Raw genomic sequence first — 17,151 nt, forward strand, 5'->3', positions numbered from 1 at the left:
TGATGGCGAGAGGCTGCCAAGTCAAAGGGAGAAGGACAGCCTCTTGCCTTGAAAACGTTACTTCCAGATAAAGGATAGCCCTCATGGGCAGAGGCAGAATACTCCATTCTAGACTGGGGCAAATTTTTTTCCTCCTGGCCACGACCCACGCCTGCAGGAGTGGGGCGCCATCCGCCCCTCAGCTGTGGGCAGCACATGGAGAGGCAGCAGGTGTGGGGGCTGCCGGAGGAGTGGGTGTACAGGACAGAGGAGGGAACTCCAGCTGGGCCTGGAGGCAAGACACTCTCGGTGGATGTGCAAGGGGCCCGTGGTCACTGCCGGCCAGCCTGCTCCCCTCCCCGGGACCTGGGGTTTCCACCGGGGCCAGCTCCTCGGGGAAGCAACTGCACAGGTACACAGACCCCACATCCAGGCTCTGCTTATGCTAACGCTCTGCCTTCACCGGCCTGCAAGCCTTAGGTTTTCTTTTAATTTTTAACTGGAGGATAATTACTTTACAATGTTGTGTTGGTTTCTGCCATACAACAGCATGACTCAGCCGTAAGTATACAATGTCCTCTCCCTCTCGGGTCTCCCTCCCACCCCTCATCGCACCCCTCTCGGTCATCACAGAGCACCGAGCTGAGCTCCCTGTGTTACACGGCAGCTTCCCGTGCTGTCTATTTTACGCATGGTAACGTATATGTTTGGGTTTCCCTGGTGGCTCAGACAGAAAAGAATCTGCCTGCAATGCAGGAGACCTGGGTTCAATCCCTGGGTTGGGAAGATCCCCTGGAAAAGCAAATGGCTACCACGCCAGTACTTTTGCCTGGAAAATCCCATGGACAGAGGAGCCTGACTGGCTATAGCCCATGGGGTCCCAAAGAGTCGGACGTGACTGAGTGACTAACACGGCCACTTTCAATGTACATGTTTCCACCCTACTCTCTCTCTATCCCACGCTTGCCTTTCTCCACTGCGTCCACAACCCTGTTCTCTGTGTGCGCATCTCTATTCCTGTCCTGCAAATAGGTTCAGTGAAGTCAGAAAGAGAAAAACAAGTATAATATAACAAGTGTAATAACACAAGTATATGGAAGTCTTGTGCTTTGTACACCAGGGGCCCCACACTCTGATTTTGCACTGGGGCCCTGCAGATTATGTAGCCTGTCCTGGTTCCAAGTGTCAGAGCAGGAAGCCCACAGAAAGGTGAGCCAGCTTTGAACACTCTCGATAGGAAGCGGGTCTCATCAAGGCCGAAACGTCATTTGCGGTCCTTCTTTATCCGAAGGCCACCGAGTCGGTTTACAGCTTGGCTCACCCTGAGTCCCCTGGACATGTCTCAATGACGCGGCCTCCTTCTTGGGGGAGGGGTCCCGGCAGGGCCCTGTCTGTGTCATGTCGCCCAGGCAGGCCTTCACTGGGGGAGTTGGGGTCACTGCCCCCATCACCTGGGTCGGGCCCAGCCTTTGAGAAGCGCGGCTCCAGCTCTGATGGCTGAGGCCGCCTCCCAAGCAGAAGCGTGAAGAGAGCTCTGCCAGCTCGGGTGCAGGAGCGTGGCCAGGAGTCCCACCCCCACACCGCCGTGCCCCGCAGGCAGGAAGCCCCCCGCAGGAGGGGCAGAGAGCCGCTCACCTGGTTCCCACTCTCCCGGATGATCTCAGCTTTGGCACCTTCCGCTCGGCTGTGATCTCGACAAACCAGGTGAACTGTGCCACCTGGTGGAATTCAAAAAAAGCAGCCGTGAGGGACAGCCACAGTGACAGCCCTGGAGACGAGCTCTTCCGAAGGCAGGATGAACACACACGGGCTCACAGAAAGAGGACCTGATACGGAGACTATTCTGGAAGATCTGGACAGATGGTCCCCACAGTCACAGCAGCCAGTGGAAAGGAGAGAGTGGTCCTGGAATCCATGCTCCTGCCTACCTGGGGTGACGGTGCAACTGGGGCAACGTCCTGATTTTCTTTATGGGTCTGAATACACCAAGGATGAGCTTCCCTGGTGGCTCAGGTGGTAAAGAACCCACCTGCCAATCCAGGAGACCTAGGTTCAGTCTCTAGGTGGGGAAGATCCCCTGGAGAAAGGAATGGCAACCACTCCAGTATTCTTGCCTGGAGGATCCCACGGACAGAGGAGCCTAGCGGGCTACAGTCCAGGGGTCACAAAGATCAGACGTGACTAAGCACACACACACATATATCAAGGATAAGAAGGGTCTGTCTTGGTCACACCCGCATCCCTAGCATCTCATGGGGAATCTGACACACTGGTCTCAACCCAGCTGCCCTTTAGACCCACCTGGAAAGTTTTTAAAGCTCCCGGCCTAAGGATGGTTTAAAAGCTCCCCCAGGTGAGTCTAATGTTCAGCCCAAGTTGAGAAGCCCCTAATATGTAGCCAGAATTTAACAAATATTTACTAAATGGGTGAATCCATAAACGGCACTCAAGACTATTCCAGCAAAAGTCACACCATCATCAATCAAGGCTTATTTAAAGGGGAATGCCTTGGCTGCGGCAGTTAAGACATAAGCATTATGGACCCTGCTTTCCTCACCTAAAACACCCGGCTTTATTAAATAGGGTCTGTTGCACAGGAGGCTCCAGGCAAACCACATAACAGCCCCTCAGCTTGATCCTCCTCCCAGCTCTTCAGAGTACCTCCCAGTTGCTAAGATGCAGTTAATCTTCCCCCTGCTTTGACAGATAATTAAATACAGCTCCAAATGGCACAATACTCCCCTGGAAAATGCCTAACTTTGGAGAGAAAAAAATCTCAAGCATCTTGAAAAGTGATAAATTCCAAGGTTTATTTCCCCAACTTCTGCCAGAACATCCATTTCTCCAGGAGAAGGGGCTCTAGAGAGGCATGGCTGACTCTTCTAGCCACCACAGTACTGTTGAGTGAGCCGGGACAGTTGAGCTGGGGCAGAAAATTTGTCATTTACCTGGAGGAAGACTTCAGCTGATTGAATAATGTATGGGCATCCAGAGAGCCTCTTTCTAGATCCAAGCTTAGGGAGGAGAGAGAGGAGACAGTTTCCAGCTGCTCAGACTCCAGAGACTGGAAACCAGGAGCAGCAGGAAGGAATAAGGAAGTTCACTGCACCCCGCCTCCCGTTATTCTGGGGGCTCTGTTCTCAACTAGGGTCCACAGCCAAACTGCGACGGATTCCCAGTCTCTCTCCCACCCCATCCCCCTACCCCCATTCTCACTGAGGAGACAGGAACTAGGGACCAGGTGTCCAAGTTTTGTGTTTTTTTTTTTTAAGTCTCCACTGGTGATTCGGATGCCTAGGGTTAACTGGAGCCCCTTACTGTTCTTAATCAGAAAACACTGCCATGTGGACGGGACCTCAGCTCTCCTGTGAATGAATGAAGTGTTGAGGAGAGCTTCCTCCGGTCACTCACTCTGTCCACCTCTAGTCTGAAGCTTAATGCAGCAAAGGTCCGTCTAGTCAAAGCTACAGTTTTTCCAGTAGTCATGTACAGATGTGAGAGTTGGACCAGAAAGAAGGCTGAGCACCGAAGAAGTGATGCCTTCGAACTGTGGTGCTGGAGAAGACTCTTGAGAGTTCCTTGGACAGCAAGGAGATCAAACCAGTCAATCCTAAAGAAAATCAGTCCTGAATATTCATTGGAAGGACTGATGCCGAAGTTCCAATACTTTGGCCACCTGATGCAAACAGCAGACTTATTGGAAAAGACCCTGATGCTGGGAAAGATAGAAGGTGGGAGGAGAAGGGGGCAACAGAGGACGAGATGGTGGGATGGCATCACTGACTCCATTGACATGACTTTGAGCAAGCTCCAGAAGACAGTGAAAGACAGGGAAGCCTGGCGTGCTGTAGTCCATGGGGTCACAAAGGGTCAGACATGACTGACCGACTGAACAACAAGAGAAAGCCGGCAGCTGTGCCAGTCAGCACGGGGTCCCTGTCCAGGGTGCCTGCCTGTGCCGGCTGGGGCCTTCCTGACCCGTGTGTGACACAGGGCCCTCTCCCCAGTGTGGACTGGCTGCAGGCTGCCCTTGGGGCCCAGCACACACACGACTTAGCAGGCTGCTCACCTCGCTTGGCGATCTCCATGGCGGTCGCTTTTCCGATGCCGCTGTTCCCCCCAGTGACCATGAAGGCTCTTCCGGGAACTTGGACCTCCAAGTCATCAGGGACAAAGTCCTTGGACGCAGACTCATAGCCACTCCTGGAAGCAGCAGACCCACAGAAGGAATGGACATTAAGGAGCAGGGAACAGAACCTCCTGCAGTGAGAAGGCCCAGTCCTGGGCTGGGCGCAGTGCTCTCCCCACACATCAGACAGCCCCTTCCGCCCTGGGACCCCGCTCTCCTCCCTGGTCTTGTGAACAACACCATCTTCTCAGAGCCTATACCATTAGCTTCCTGAACTTCTGAAAATACCTGGAGATTCCAACAGTTTGGCAGCTAAACTATTTTTCTCTGCCTCTAATACCAGGGGGTGCCCCTGCCCCTTAAAACATTCTTTGACAGGTTTTCTTATTTTTATTTTTTGGCCTTTTCCCCCACGTTGGGGCAAATGGAGAGGAGCTCAGGAGACCAAGAGCATCATGCCCACTGCATCCCAGGACAGGTGTCCCTCCCCAGGTATAGAAGGACCACAGCAAAGTGGGGAGATGTGCAATTTGGGAATGAAGAGGGGCAGGTGCAGTTATGTGAGGGCTGAATCCCTTGGAGGAAGCAAGGCTCCTTCAGGGCCACAGGGTGTGTGCTGAACACCTCGAGGGGGCGCCGTTCAGGTCATAATGATGGCCCATTTGCATCAGGACAAGTTTCTGCCGGATGACAGCAAAGCACAATGAGAAGGAGGTGCTTTTTCCAATTGGCCCAAAGGTATCATATTGGTCAGAAACAACTCTGGGGGACTTCCCTGATGGTCCCGTGGTTGAGCCCATGCTCCCAATGCTGAGGGCACTTGTTTGATTCCTGGTCAGGGAACTAAGATCCTGCATGTTTCGTGATGTGGCCAAAATAAATAAGTAAAATGAAGAGATAGAGAAAGAAAGAACTCTGAATTCTTCAACTGCTTCTCTCTGCTCTTTGAGACTCCTCGTCTACCTTGACTATCCTGAAAGTGAAAGGAAGTCGCTCAGTCGTGTCCAAGTCTTTGCGACCCCGTGGACTGTAGCCTACCAGGCTCCTCTCTCCATGGGATTCTCCAGGCAAGAATACTTGCAGTGGGTTGCCATTTCCTTCTCCAGGGGATCTTCCCAACCGAGGGATTGAAGCCAGGTCTCTTGCATTGCAGGCAGACGCTTTAACCTCTGAGCCACCAGGGAAGCCCTTGACTGTCCTAGTAGTCAATATTTCCTGGTTACAGAATCGGCTGGGGGAATGGAGAGGGGTTGGCAGGAGACCCTGAGGTTAGAGCTCCCCACACACCGGCAGGCTAGGGGTCTCAGCCTGTATCTCTCGCCCAAAGAGCTGATTCCCTGCAACATAGAATGCAACTCGTTTCCCCTGGAGGTTCTGGAAGGTGCCCTGTGCCCTTCCTATGCCCTGTTTATGCACAGACTGCCAGCAGCTGGTCTCCTGCCCCACATCCTAGTATAGCACAACTGCCAACTACATGCCTGGACACCGGTGAAGAGGGCCAAAGAATGTTTATGAGCTCAGGTTTGGTCTGAAGTCATTGCCACAGGGGCGGTCATTGCCCCTGGTCTCACAGTCAAGAGACCAAGAAGAATGTTATTGCTGCTGTTCTCACCATCTGGAACTCTTCCAGACATCCGGGGCAGCTTTTCATCGCCTCGGCTGTGAGCAGCCCACTTAGTGGGGCAAGCAAGACTTCTGACTGTTCCAAGGCTTCCTGAAAGGCTGACTTGAAACTGAACGTAATCTCAGTCATAAAGCCTTTGGATCCAACAACCTGGATTTAAATCTCAGCTCTGCGTCCTAACAGCTGTGCCGTCTCCTGTGTTGTTTTAACCCTTTTGAGCTCCAGTCTTTTCATCTGCACAAAAACTTCTTGGGCAGCCTAGGTGAGATAATTATGTAAAGCATCTATCATATGCTTTGAATAAGTTAAGAACTCAATCCCAGGTGACTCAGTGGTAAAAAACCTGCCTGACAATGTAGGAGACATGAGTTTGATTCTTGGATCAGGAAGATCCCCTGGAGAAGGAAATGGCTACCCACTCTAGTATTCTTGCCTGGAGAATCCCATGGACAGAGGAGCCTGTTAGTACTATTAGTATAATAATACTAATATTATTACTAGTATTAATAATAATATTAATATATTTCATGTTCAAAACAGCTCATTTGCTTGCTCCCCTGCCCCTTCCCTCCCCTGCTCGCCCACTAGTCCTTCAAATCATTAGGGACTCCGAGAGTAACTTAAACTATAACCAAAGATGAAGCTGGAAGATTTGTTTTGCCTCACGGGTGGACATCCCAGAATCACTGTGAAAAGATTTTCCTGCAAAGGAAAAGAGGTTTCTTGGAAAGAACCCAGGATCAAGGAATCAGTGACGAGGGGCCCAGGCAGGAGAAGGCACTGGTGGGGAGGGAGAGAGAGCTTTCAAGAAGAGCAGGCCACAGAGAACACACCCCAGGTATGCCCCACAGGGACCAGGCCCCAGACCCCTCCTCACAGCTAGAGGAGACTCTAGCCTCTGGGTTACCACGTTGATCCTATTAGGGAGTAAGGTTTGCTGAGGGTGGCTCCTGCGGATTAAACGTCTTCCTCAAACTCCAGGCTGTGAGCCAGCTGCCAAGTGGGTGGAGCCAGACTGGCCTACAGGACACGTCATAACTCCCTTTGTCCTCTGTCTTCAACACTGGGATTCCACCCTGATCCACTCTGATCCAATCCGATGTTAATAAGATTTAGCTTTTTTCTTATCCTCCTGCCCTCTCTTTTTATTTTTATAAACTCCTCATATCAGTTCTTATTTTTCAGATGCAGAGAGAGGTAAATGACTTACCCAAGACCATGGGATGGTAGGTGATAAAGCCCACAGGGGTTTCCATGCTCTCTACACTGAGCCTAGGAGTGGAGCTCAGCCTCACCAGTGGTGCTCAGAAGAGTGGTCCCCAGACAAGCAACATCAACATCACCTGGGAATCTTTCTACAGAGCCGGAAATTTCAGGGTGAGGCCCAGCAATCAGTGGTTTCACATGCCCTACAGGAGGCTGATTCAAGTTGAGCAATCGCTGTACTTAGTGTTTCCTGAACCCCTGAATGTAAGAGTCGCCAGGAGGCAAGGTCCTCAGCACGCTTCCCCCATTTACCCAACACGGAATTTGCTAAGGTTCCACCCACACCTGCTAGGTGCTAACAGTCAGTTGTTTTTTAATTGCCCCTGGTAATTCTTAGGTTCAGACAAAGTTAAGGAAACTGTGTCTAGATCCTGCTGCCTAGGGGCCCAATATAAGGAAGCTTTATAAAAATCCTGGTGTGCCAAGAAAAAGCATTGTAAACCCAAACTACAGACTCTCATTGGAATCAAAGTAAGGTATTGTCTTTCCCTCCAATTCACAAAATGCACAACAGCAGGGAAAACCACCTAAGCTTACACCCCTCCTACCCCACAAAAGAGTCTGGGGAGAGACTTTCAGAAGTCTGCTTTCCTATGGGACAGGAAGCTGACTCAAGCTCTTCATGCTGCATTCTGTACAACCTGGAAAGATCCCACAAATAGTGGTCACTACGAGTACACCCCTTTGAAAAAGAGGAGGCCATTGTATTCACCTAAATTCAGTGGGTTAGGGTTGACAGCTACACTGTTGCAAAGAAAAGCCAATTCTGAGTCCTTGATAGATCTGTTTCTTTGACTTTAACCTTCCTTTCTCATTGCTTTTGTTATAATCATACATTATGACCTGCCCTTATAGTTGTAGTTTAAATTATACAGGGAGCCCTGCCCCTCTGCCTGAAGAGATTAACACATACCTCCTTCCAGGAGATATTTGCAAGATAATGGTTTTTACTTCCTCAACTCCTCCCCTTCTCTGTCCTATAAAAGAACCTCACACCCAGACCCCAGACAAGATGGTTATTTTGAGATATTAGTCTGCCATCTTCTCTGTCAGCTAGGCTTTCCAACTGTGTTCCTGGTTAATGGGCCTGTCATTTGGCAAGCAGACTGAAAGTGGACTCAGATTTGGCTTAGCCAGCCTAGAAGCCTTGCTGCTTGTGGCTACCTGGCCCCGGGTATGTATCAGGGAATACTGGGGCAAGGCCTTAGCAGCTGCTGGAACTATTTGTTCTGAGGATCTTCCCTTCAAGATTTCCTGATGTGGCACCAGCTTCCCCAGTGCCCGGCAGTTGAGGCAAGAAACTGACATTGATGGGACTAAATTTTGTAGGGTAAGTCTCTCCAGTGTGCACGCTGGAAACATACCCCCACCTCAATTTGGGGTTTTCCTTTAGGGGACAAGCCAGTTTGGTTGGGGTACCCTGTTGGGGGGGGGAATTGTTGTTGGACTGTACCTGAGCTGGAACTGGTTCACTGGGGAACTAGTTCTCATGCGGGTAAGCCTATCCTAGTTGGAATTAGTTCATTTGTTTTGTAGGATACGTTTATTTACCTGATTTGGGAACCTGCCCAGTTGGAACCAGTTTATTGGGGAACTAGTTCTTGTGGGGTATCTACCCTAGTTGGAATTCTTTGATTTGTAGGGTAAGCTTGGGAGTTGGGGGCCAATTTGTTGGTGTATCAATGCTGCGATTTTTTTGTGGAATTTTTTATATTGGAATTGCTATTCATCTTTTGTGTTGTGGTGTGGTTATACATTTAAAAATGGGAAGTATTCCATCTATAAATGGGAATTACTCCATCTATCTTGAAGGAGAGCCCTTTCGGGCATATATTGGATAATCGGGCAAAATAATGTAATTGTAAGCCTATGACTATGCTACTATAATAGGGTGTGGACCCCATATATGTTAGGATCAGAAGAGCAACGGACCCTGAATGGCTCACTCAACTATTAGGTTATCTCACAGTTAGAAGTGTTTTGCAAAAGAGCAGGGAAAAGAGATGAGATTCCACACATAGGAGCATTCATGCTACTGCATCAGGAGAAAAAGGAGTCGGAGGACTACCACCTTATCGTGCAGAGGTCTCAGAGAAAACCCAACGGGGTACACAATGGGGTAGACGAAAGAGCTTAAACAAAATTTGAGAGATAAAACAAAAACCAGCTGAGGATCCATCACAGTTTCTAGAAAGGACTTATCAAGTTTATAGGTGCTACACAGATATAGACCCTGAGGCCCCTGAGAATGTAAGGATGATAAATATGGCCTTCACCAGGCAAAGTGCTCCAGAGATTAAAAAATTATAGAAATTAGATAGTGTATTTGAAATCCTTCTCAGTTAGTAGATGTTGTTCTTAAAAGTATTCAACAGCAGGGAACAACGACAGAAGCAAGGAGATGTGAAACGGAATGAATACAGGTTTTCTGGTAGCAGCACTAAAAATGAGTAACCTAAGGAGGGTGCACAGTGGCTCAGTGGTAAAGAACCTGCCACCAATGTAGGAGATGCGGGTTCAGTCCCTAGGTCAGAAAGACCCGCTAGAGAAGGAAATGGCAACCCACTCCAGTATTCTTGCCTGGAAAATTCCATGGACAGAGGAGCCTGGCAGGCTACCGTTCACGGGGTCGCAAAGAGTTGGACACGACTGAGCGACTGAGCACACATGAAACCTAAAGGTAGGCCACCACTGGGGAAGGAAGAGCATGCTGACTGCAAGGGCAAGGACACTGGAGAAGAGATTGCCCTAAACTAAGACAGGAGCCCCAGGTCACTCTGACAGTGGGGAACAAACTGATTGACTCTAATTGATACCACTCTCCTTTGTAAATTAAGGGCTCGAGTAACATTTCCTCAGAATAGCTTGACATCAGGGTACCACCAGGGCCTTTTTGATCTCGTGCATTTGGGGACTATGGCTCCAACTTGGGGAGCTTCAGCTCCATTTGGCGGGGCTTTGGCTCAAATTTGGGGTGTTCTCCCTGTGAAGGGAAATAAGGTGCTTTGGACAAGGGTCACAAGCCTAGTGGGACTAGGAAGTCACATTTGGGGCAGTTTTGCCATTTGACTCTGAAGGTGACTTTCTGGCTGGCAAGGTTTTGGTTTGATTTGGTTACTTTGAGCACAAAGATTTCTAGTACTAATGGCTTGAGCTAAAATGGGAAGCACTTCCTCTAAGGTTCCACTCCCACCTGGGAGCCCCTTGGGAAGTTTTAAATGACTGGCTGAAATCTAGGCAAGATCCTCAAAAGTGTTTGTAAATAGGTTACCGAAATGGGAAGCCATTGGTCTGACTAAACTAGGCATAGCTGATATTTACAGCCTAGCAGGATTTTTGGAAGAGAACTTCTCCTCTAAGCTAACTTTCCAACATAGGTAAATGGGTATGTCAGTCCTTCAATATCATTCAGGCAGCCACCTAATTCTTTGAAGAAAAAAGAAAAAAATAACTGTCCTGGTTTTAGGACCAGAAGTATGGTTCCAAAAAAGAATCCAAAACCCACTAATCGTTTTACCACTCCCAAGGCCTTCCCTGTTTATCTTAAGAGGGAGTTTGTAAGTATTAATACAACTTAGCAACTAAAAAAGAACAACAAAGGATTATAAAGGGGAAATGAAGTTATCCTGAGGAAAAATTGTATCTTTGCAAATGTTCTACCTGGTCTTCTCAGGAGCCCGTATCTCCACCATATTTTTAAAATGCAAATTTTGAAAAAGAGAGTAATTTGGACTTGCTTTCCATAAACATTAGTAAAAGGAATTTAGCCATCTAGACAAGTGAACTTAATTTATTCCCTCTGCCAGAAACCCAATTTTAATCTGACCTCTTTTGTAGACTGATGGGTTTTACATTGCTGTACCCAACTCAGGGCTGAAATCTTGAAATGAGAATAGAATTTGGCTTTTCTCTGTTAGAGAGACAAGTTCTGTTAAGATGTCAAACTACCTTTGATAACAGATTTTAAGTTCTTTACCTTTTAAGTGATCTACTCTGTATTTGCCTTTGAAATCTTTTATTGTTACTTTGGCTAAGTGAATAACTTGTTTCACGGTGACTTACAATCCTGTTGTGTTTTAAAACCCTTTTGATGTTGTTTTGACAAAACTTACCAAATCAAATTATAATAAAGTTTCTTTGACCTCTAGCAAAACCTCTAGCAAAAGGGCTTTTGAAACACCCCGAAGAAACATTAAACTCATTAGGTTCACTTGGTATCTTAAATTACAATGGGAAGTGTTATCAAATGAGTAATAAATCTTCTTTGGTTATATTTTATGGTAAATGATATTCTAGAGATTATATGAAATTTTGATGTGTCCTGCTAAAGTATTATCATCATAATTCTGGTTATTATCTGAAAGTGTGGCATGTCACAGCAGTAACTTAGGTGCTTTAAATGTGGCTTAAGTCTTTTTTTATTATAGATAGTTATGATTTCACTTTGATGCCATTGCAAAAACTCCTCCCCTTCAAGAAGATTTATAAAAAGGACTTTTGGATAAATGCAATTAATTCTAATGGCTTCACACAGCTGTTAACAAAAAGGATTAGTTACAGGGGAACTGAGTGAACTGGTAGATATGGTTACAGTTTTTGTGGTTTCTATATAAAGAAAATTACTGGTTTAAATCTGTTTCCCAGGGGTAACGAAAATCTTCCCCTTAAACTAATTAATCATTGTTCTAACTTGGTCTTTGTTTTCAAATTGTTTGTGCTTTGTGCCTCCTTGATGCACCGTCATTGTCAATTTCACTAACTGCATTACTTACATCTTGTCTAATTTATAAGATTGTTGTCTCTTACAATACCCAGGGTGTAATCAGGCCTTGAACAAAACTTATATGGCTAAAAACATAACGTAAAAATCATTGTAATAGTGTAATTCTAAGTATGGGAAGAAGCAATGGGAGGGAAAATGTCTCCTGGATCATAATCAGGCACAAGATCCAGAGAATCTTTCCTTATTGATGGGGGTCGAATCCGAAATTTAGCAGCTAGAGTGGCATATCAAAGAATTTTTTCCTGATCTGGGATGAGCCTTCCAGCACTGTGGGACAAGATTTGATCGTGAACTGTCTCCCAAATACTGGTCAAATTCCTGACCAAGAGGGGAGGAGCTGAGAAATGGAATATTTCCTGCCATATCAGTCATCTGCAATTGGAGCCTTCCAACATAAGCCAGTGAGCCCTGAGGAAACTCAGCCTATGAGAACACAGGATTAACTGCCCCAGATACCTGAGGGTACATATCAAGGAAATAATTTTAAAGAGCCCTGACTCTTGCATCTTCCCATACATAGAAAAGCCCTAAATTCCTAAACTTAAGATGCTGCCTCTGGGTTTGAACTTCAGTATGCTACAGATGTAAAGTGGACATTATCCAAAGAGGAACGAAGAAAGACAAATCTCAACATCTGGAACACTGGCAACGGGCATGGATGGCTGTGAACACTCCCCAAAAGATCCATCTGATGAAGCAGATAGAACACTTATCACCCTCTTTTTTCCAAGATTGTTGAAGGGACAATGATAGTGGTAAATATTGCAGGGAAGAGCCAATTCTGACTCCATGATGGATCTGTTTCTTTGACTTTAACCTTTGTTTTACATTGCTTTAGTTATTATAATCCTACAATGATCTGCTTCAGGGAACCCTTCCCCTCTGCCTGAAGGAACACCTCCCTTCCCTGAGGTTGGCCATTCCAGGAGATATTTACAAGATAATGGTCAGTATTTCCTCAACTCCAACCCCTCTCTATCCTGTACAAGAACCTCACATACAGACAGGCAACCAAGGTGGTTATTTTGAGACTTTAGTCTGCCATCTTCTCGATCTGTTGGCTTTCACAATAAAAGTCGTATTCCTTGCCTCAACATTTTCTCTCTGTTAACTGGCCTCTGTATAGCGAGGAGACTGAGCTTGGACTCAGTAACATTTCCCACATTTTCTGCAGCACTGCCCCTGAGGAGGGTCTGCACTTTTTCAAAAAACACTTCTGCAAGCCGAGAAGGGAAGAACAGCAGCTGTCTCCCCTTGGAAAGATGCCTGGAGTCCTGGGATGATGGAAATTTGCCCAGGTAGCCTTGCTGCTGCTGCTGCCGCTGCCAAGTCGCTTCAGTCGTGTCCGACTCTGTGCAACCCCATAGACGGCAGCCCACCAGGCTCTGCCGTCCCTGGGATTCTCCAGGCAAGAACACTGGAGTGGGTTGCCATTTCCTTCTCCAAAGCATGAAAGTGAAAAGTGAAAGTGAAGTCGCACAGTTGTGTCTGACTCTTCGGGACCCTATGGACTGCAGCCTACCAGGCTCCTCCGTCCATGGGATTTTCCAGGCAAGAGTACTGGAGTGGGCTGCCACTGCCTTCTCCCAGGTAGCCTTAGGAACTGATAAAAATACTGATAAAAACTTAAGGCAGGGAAGAGAGGAAGTCTCTTATAGAAGAGGGTTGCATAAGAGAAGAACCTGCAGGATTTTTTTTTTTTTAAATAAAATATCAATCTAGGCCCCAGTGCACATCAATTGAATCAAAATGTCCACTGGGAGGGCCTGAAAGCTGATATCCTCAACAATTTTCTGCCGGTAATTTTTGGTTTCAAACAGGGATGAGAACCACTGGGAGAGACTAATTCTAAGATTAAAATCCACCTCCCAGAAGTGGCCACCCCTCAAAGACCACAGTGAGGGGGCGGGTCGACTGGGGCACAGCCAGGGTGATCACGGGGCGATTGGCGGGGAAGGGGGGAGCGGGGCGGGAACCATCAAGCAATGTTCAACAAGCTCACACTGGACGCGTGGTCTACACCCGCCCTGAAACTCGTGCCCGGAATGTTCCAGCTGGAGGGAGCGGTCACAGTCCACAAGCCGCATTTTATTAGTAAGGACAAAAACACATCCAGGAAAGTACTAAGCGGAATCTCAACTAGCAATTTAGAACTAACCCCTTCTGACGCCGAAAACAGCCCCAAGGAGACAAGAGCCAGAGCACGCCCAAGCGGGGTGTCCAAGCAACGCCCAGGAGGCTCGCAGACCCCTGGGCCGCCTGACGTCAGTGGGTGGAGCCCCGCGAGTACAAGCCCCGCCCCTGGGGGCCAGCCAGGCCCAAGAGCGCCCCCGGGTTGGGTCGTGGCTGCAGTAGGTGGGCTGCCGGCAGGCGAGCGCCTCCGTCGCTCGGTGGGTCCGAGTGATCGCCGGGGAGTCGCGGGCGCGTTCCCGCTCATCCCGCCTACCCGCGCCGAGGCGGGCCGCGTGACGGCCGCCGGGCTTGCCCGCCCCCGGGCCCCGGGCGCCGGCGCGGTACCCCGCGCACCCTTACTTGGTGTATTCGCGCAGCCCCTTGGCGAACCACGCGGCGCTGCGGTAGAGGAGCATGGTGGGCAGGGCGCCGCACGCAAGAGTCCTGCGGCCCCGCGCTCCCGGGCCCCTGCCCCGCCCTTCCGGGCCCGCCAGCGGTTACATCATCGCAGTTATGTAAACGCCACGGCCTCCGGGGCTGGTCCCCACTGGGAATGCGGCCGGGTCTCGGTACTATACGGAGCGCGCCCCCCACGGCCCAGCCCTGCCCTGCCCTGCCGCGGCTCTGGAGAGCGCCCCACTCCGGCCCGGGCCTCAGAAGGCAGCGGGGAGGGAGGGCAGACCCTGCAGGGAGGGTCCTCGTGGGGTGCAAGCCGGCGTCAGTACCTGTTGGGGGTTACCTGCCAGCTGGGTATCACTGGGACGCAGAGCTGGCACCGAAACACACCTCCTCGAATCTGATGACCCAGAAAATGGTGTGGACTCAAAACGAGGAGGCTTACTGATACTGAAAAGATGCCTCCATCTGATGGGTTTTAGCATAGGGGTTACTGAAAAACTAGTATTTTCTAAGTTTCCACCTATCTTATTTCACCAAATACTTGCAGTAACTCAGCGGAGGGACAGTGCTTCATCAGCAGGTGCGATAAGTCTGTAAGGTGCTCACAGTGACCCGCCTGGGGCAAGGCAGACTAGATCTCCCTCCTGAGAGGTGAGTCTGTCTCCGAAGTACAGGCTTTTGCCACAGTTCTGCAACGTCATGTAATGTCAGGAAGGAGCCCTTTATCGCTTTCAAATCTTCATCCGCCTCCCCAATCCCCCGAGGCCAACTAAACACACAGTGCAAGTGGAAAGAAAAAAAAGCATAATGGCTATGCCAACCCACACGCTAGACTAGTCAACCCAGCCCACTCTGGGCCCCTGTTACGTAGGAGTCAGGCACCCTTGTCCCCATCTGACCTCCATCTCTAACTCCGTTAGGAGAGCCTCACTCGGTTAAATTCTATACTAGTTTACCAGACTCACCCAGAGACTGAGCCATTCTTACATAAGATGTGCAGAGACCAGCTGGTTTAATGGCCTCATTACCTACAGTAGAGGATATAGGTTCGCTGCCCCCTCCCAAGTGGGCGTATTTTTAATTCAGGATACCTTTTGAAATACATTTCCCCAGAACAGCTTGCTCCTCTGAACAGGACTGTGAGGTTCCCCTGCATTGCTCATCTTCTTGCCAGAGCGATGAAAAGGAGTTTAAACAAGTGGCATTCTGCAAAGCCACCCAGCCTGATGTGACTTTTCAATGCCAGTCAGGTTGGACCAGGAAAGCATTTTGGACCCCCAGAGTTACACAACTGCTTTGTACCCTCGGCTTTGTGTCAGTGATGGAAGAGGTACCAGTCTGTTCAAACTCACCACCTCAGGAAATGTGCTTTTGGCTCACAGAGCGGGTGAGACGTTCTTGTGAACGACACGGTGTATTGAGGGCATCAGCAGCACCTTGTTGTAAAAGGTTGGGTGGAAACCGAGCTCTCTCAACCTGCTGTGTACATCCCGGTGTGCTGCAGACCTACTCTGACTTAGTTTTCTTATTCGCATACAGTGGGGATGAATATGTTCACTTCATGGGGCTGTTGTGATGATTAAATGCATTTGTAAAGAGCTCAGCAAAATGCCTGGTTATGGTCAAAAACTGTTCATTTCCTGCCCTAAGTTTTCTTCTCATTCTTTCCCTCCTGCATTGCAGCCACCCCGTATACATTCCATGCATGTTCTGTTAGTGCATGAAGCATGTAATATTTACCCTCAAATCAACAAGTATACGCTAGGGACTGCGCTGTACACAATTCATAGGGGGTTTTGAGAAAAGACAACCCACATCTCAGAAGGGACCTCCGTTCTTCCCTGGATGACAAGGAACAAGAAAGAAAGGACAGGATGGGATTTGTGGGAAAAGGGTCCAGTTTAAGGACCTAGCTGAGCTGGATTTTGGTTCTGTTTTGTCACTGATTCTCAGTGTGGCCCTGGGTAATAGTGATAAAATTTATGGCCACCTGATGGGAACAGCCGACTCATTGGAAAAGACCCTGATGCTGGGAAAGAGTGAAGGCAGAAGGAGAAGAGGGAGACAGAGGATGAGATGGCTGGATGCCATCACCAATTCAATGGACATGAATCTGGGCAAACTCCAGGGGATGGTGAGGGACAGGGAAGCCTGGCATGCTGCAGTCTGTGGGGTTGCAGAGTCAGACACGACTTGGTGAATGAACAAGTCCAAATGTTGTGGATTATGTCACTTAATCCCTACAATGACCTAGTAAGGTTGCTCTGGCTATCATCCCCATTTTACAGATGAACAAAACTGAAGCTTAGAGGGGAAGCCCCTTGGCTGAGGTCACGTTTACTGTGAGGTCACAGTAAATGCACCCTGGAGCCAGGATTTGAGCCACGCAGTGCAATTTCAGAGCCAATGGCCTCTCAGCAGACCATACTCTATGGGGGCAAGTCACTTAACCTTTCTGGGCCTCAGTTTTCTCATCTAAATGAAAAGGACATTAGAGAGATGACATCTGGGGCCCCTTCAAGCTCTTTCTATGACTAATAAGAGAATTACACAAAGATATTAAGTAAGTTATGCCCAAGGTGCTTTTAAAAGGGCAACATCCAGTGGGTATCTTTGCTTCATTTCAGGCGGGGAGAAAGCCTGGAAGATATCTCTTCTCTGTCTCTAGTTTCAATTTGCTAGTCAAAAGCCACACAAAGAAATCACCCTCCAAAGCCTCCTTCTAATTGATTCAGAGCCCTGAAGCTAATTTTGACCAAACTGGAAGGAGAAGCAGAAGGTGAGGATTGAGAAGTCCAT

General features: G+C 48.6%; 1 protein-coding gene across 10 annotated transcripts in view; it reads right to left on the reverse strand.

Moving 5' to 3' along the window:
• The window catches only part of DHRS12 (dehydrogenase/reductase 12), a 77,562-nt gene that overhangs the window by 25,903 nt on the left and 34,508 nt on the right, over positions 1-17,151 (reverse strand). For 5 of the 10 annotated variants that reach the window (XR_015138022.1, XM_086329192.1, XM_086329189.1 and 2 more), the window contains exons 1-3: positions 14,314-14,428; positions 4,049-4,182; positions 1,615-1,697 (exon numbers count right to left, since the gene is read on the reverse strand). Coding sequence is in view for 7 of the 10 variants with exons in the window: in XM_086329189.1 (XP_086185315.1) it covers positions 1,615-1,697; positions 4,049-4,182; positions 14,314-14,369 (273 nt within the window). In the remaining 3 variants the exon portion in view is untranslated. Of the gene's footprint in view, positions 1-1,614; positions 1,698-4,048; positions 4,183-6,942; positions 7,544-14,313; positions 14,429-17,151 lie in introns of those variants that run through there. The other 5 variants (XM_086329187.1, XM_086329191.1, XM_086329193.1 and 2 more) reach the window with 3 other exon arrangements.

This window comes from Bos grunniens, chromosome 12, assembly GCF_055505025.1.
Source record: "Bos grunniens cultivar Pamir isolate PY7600 chromosome 12, Bosgru_T2T1.0, whole genome shotgun sequence".
Taxonomy (NCBI): Eukaryota; Metazoa; Chordata; class Mammalia; order Artiodactyla; family Bovidae; genus Bos; species Bos grunniens.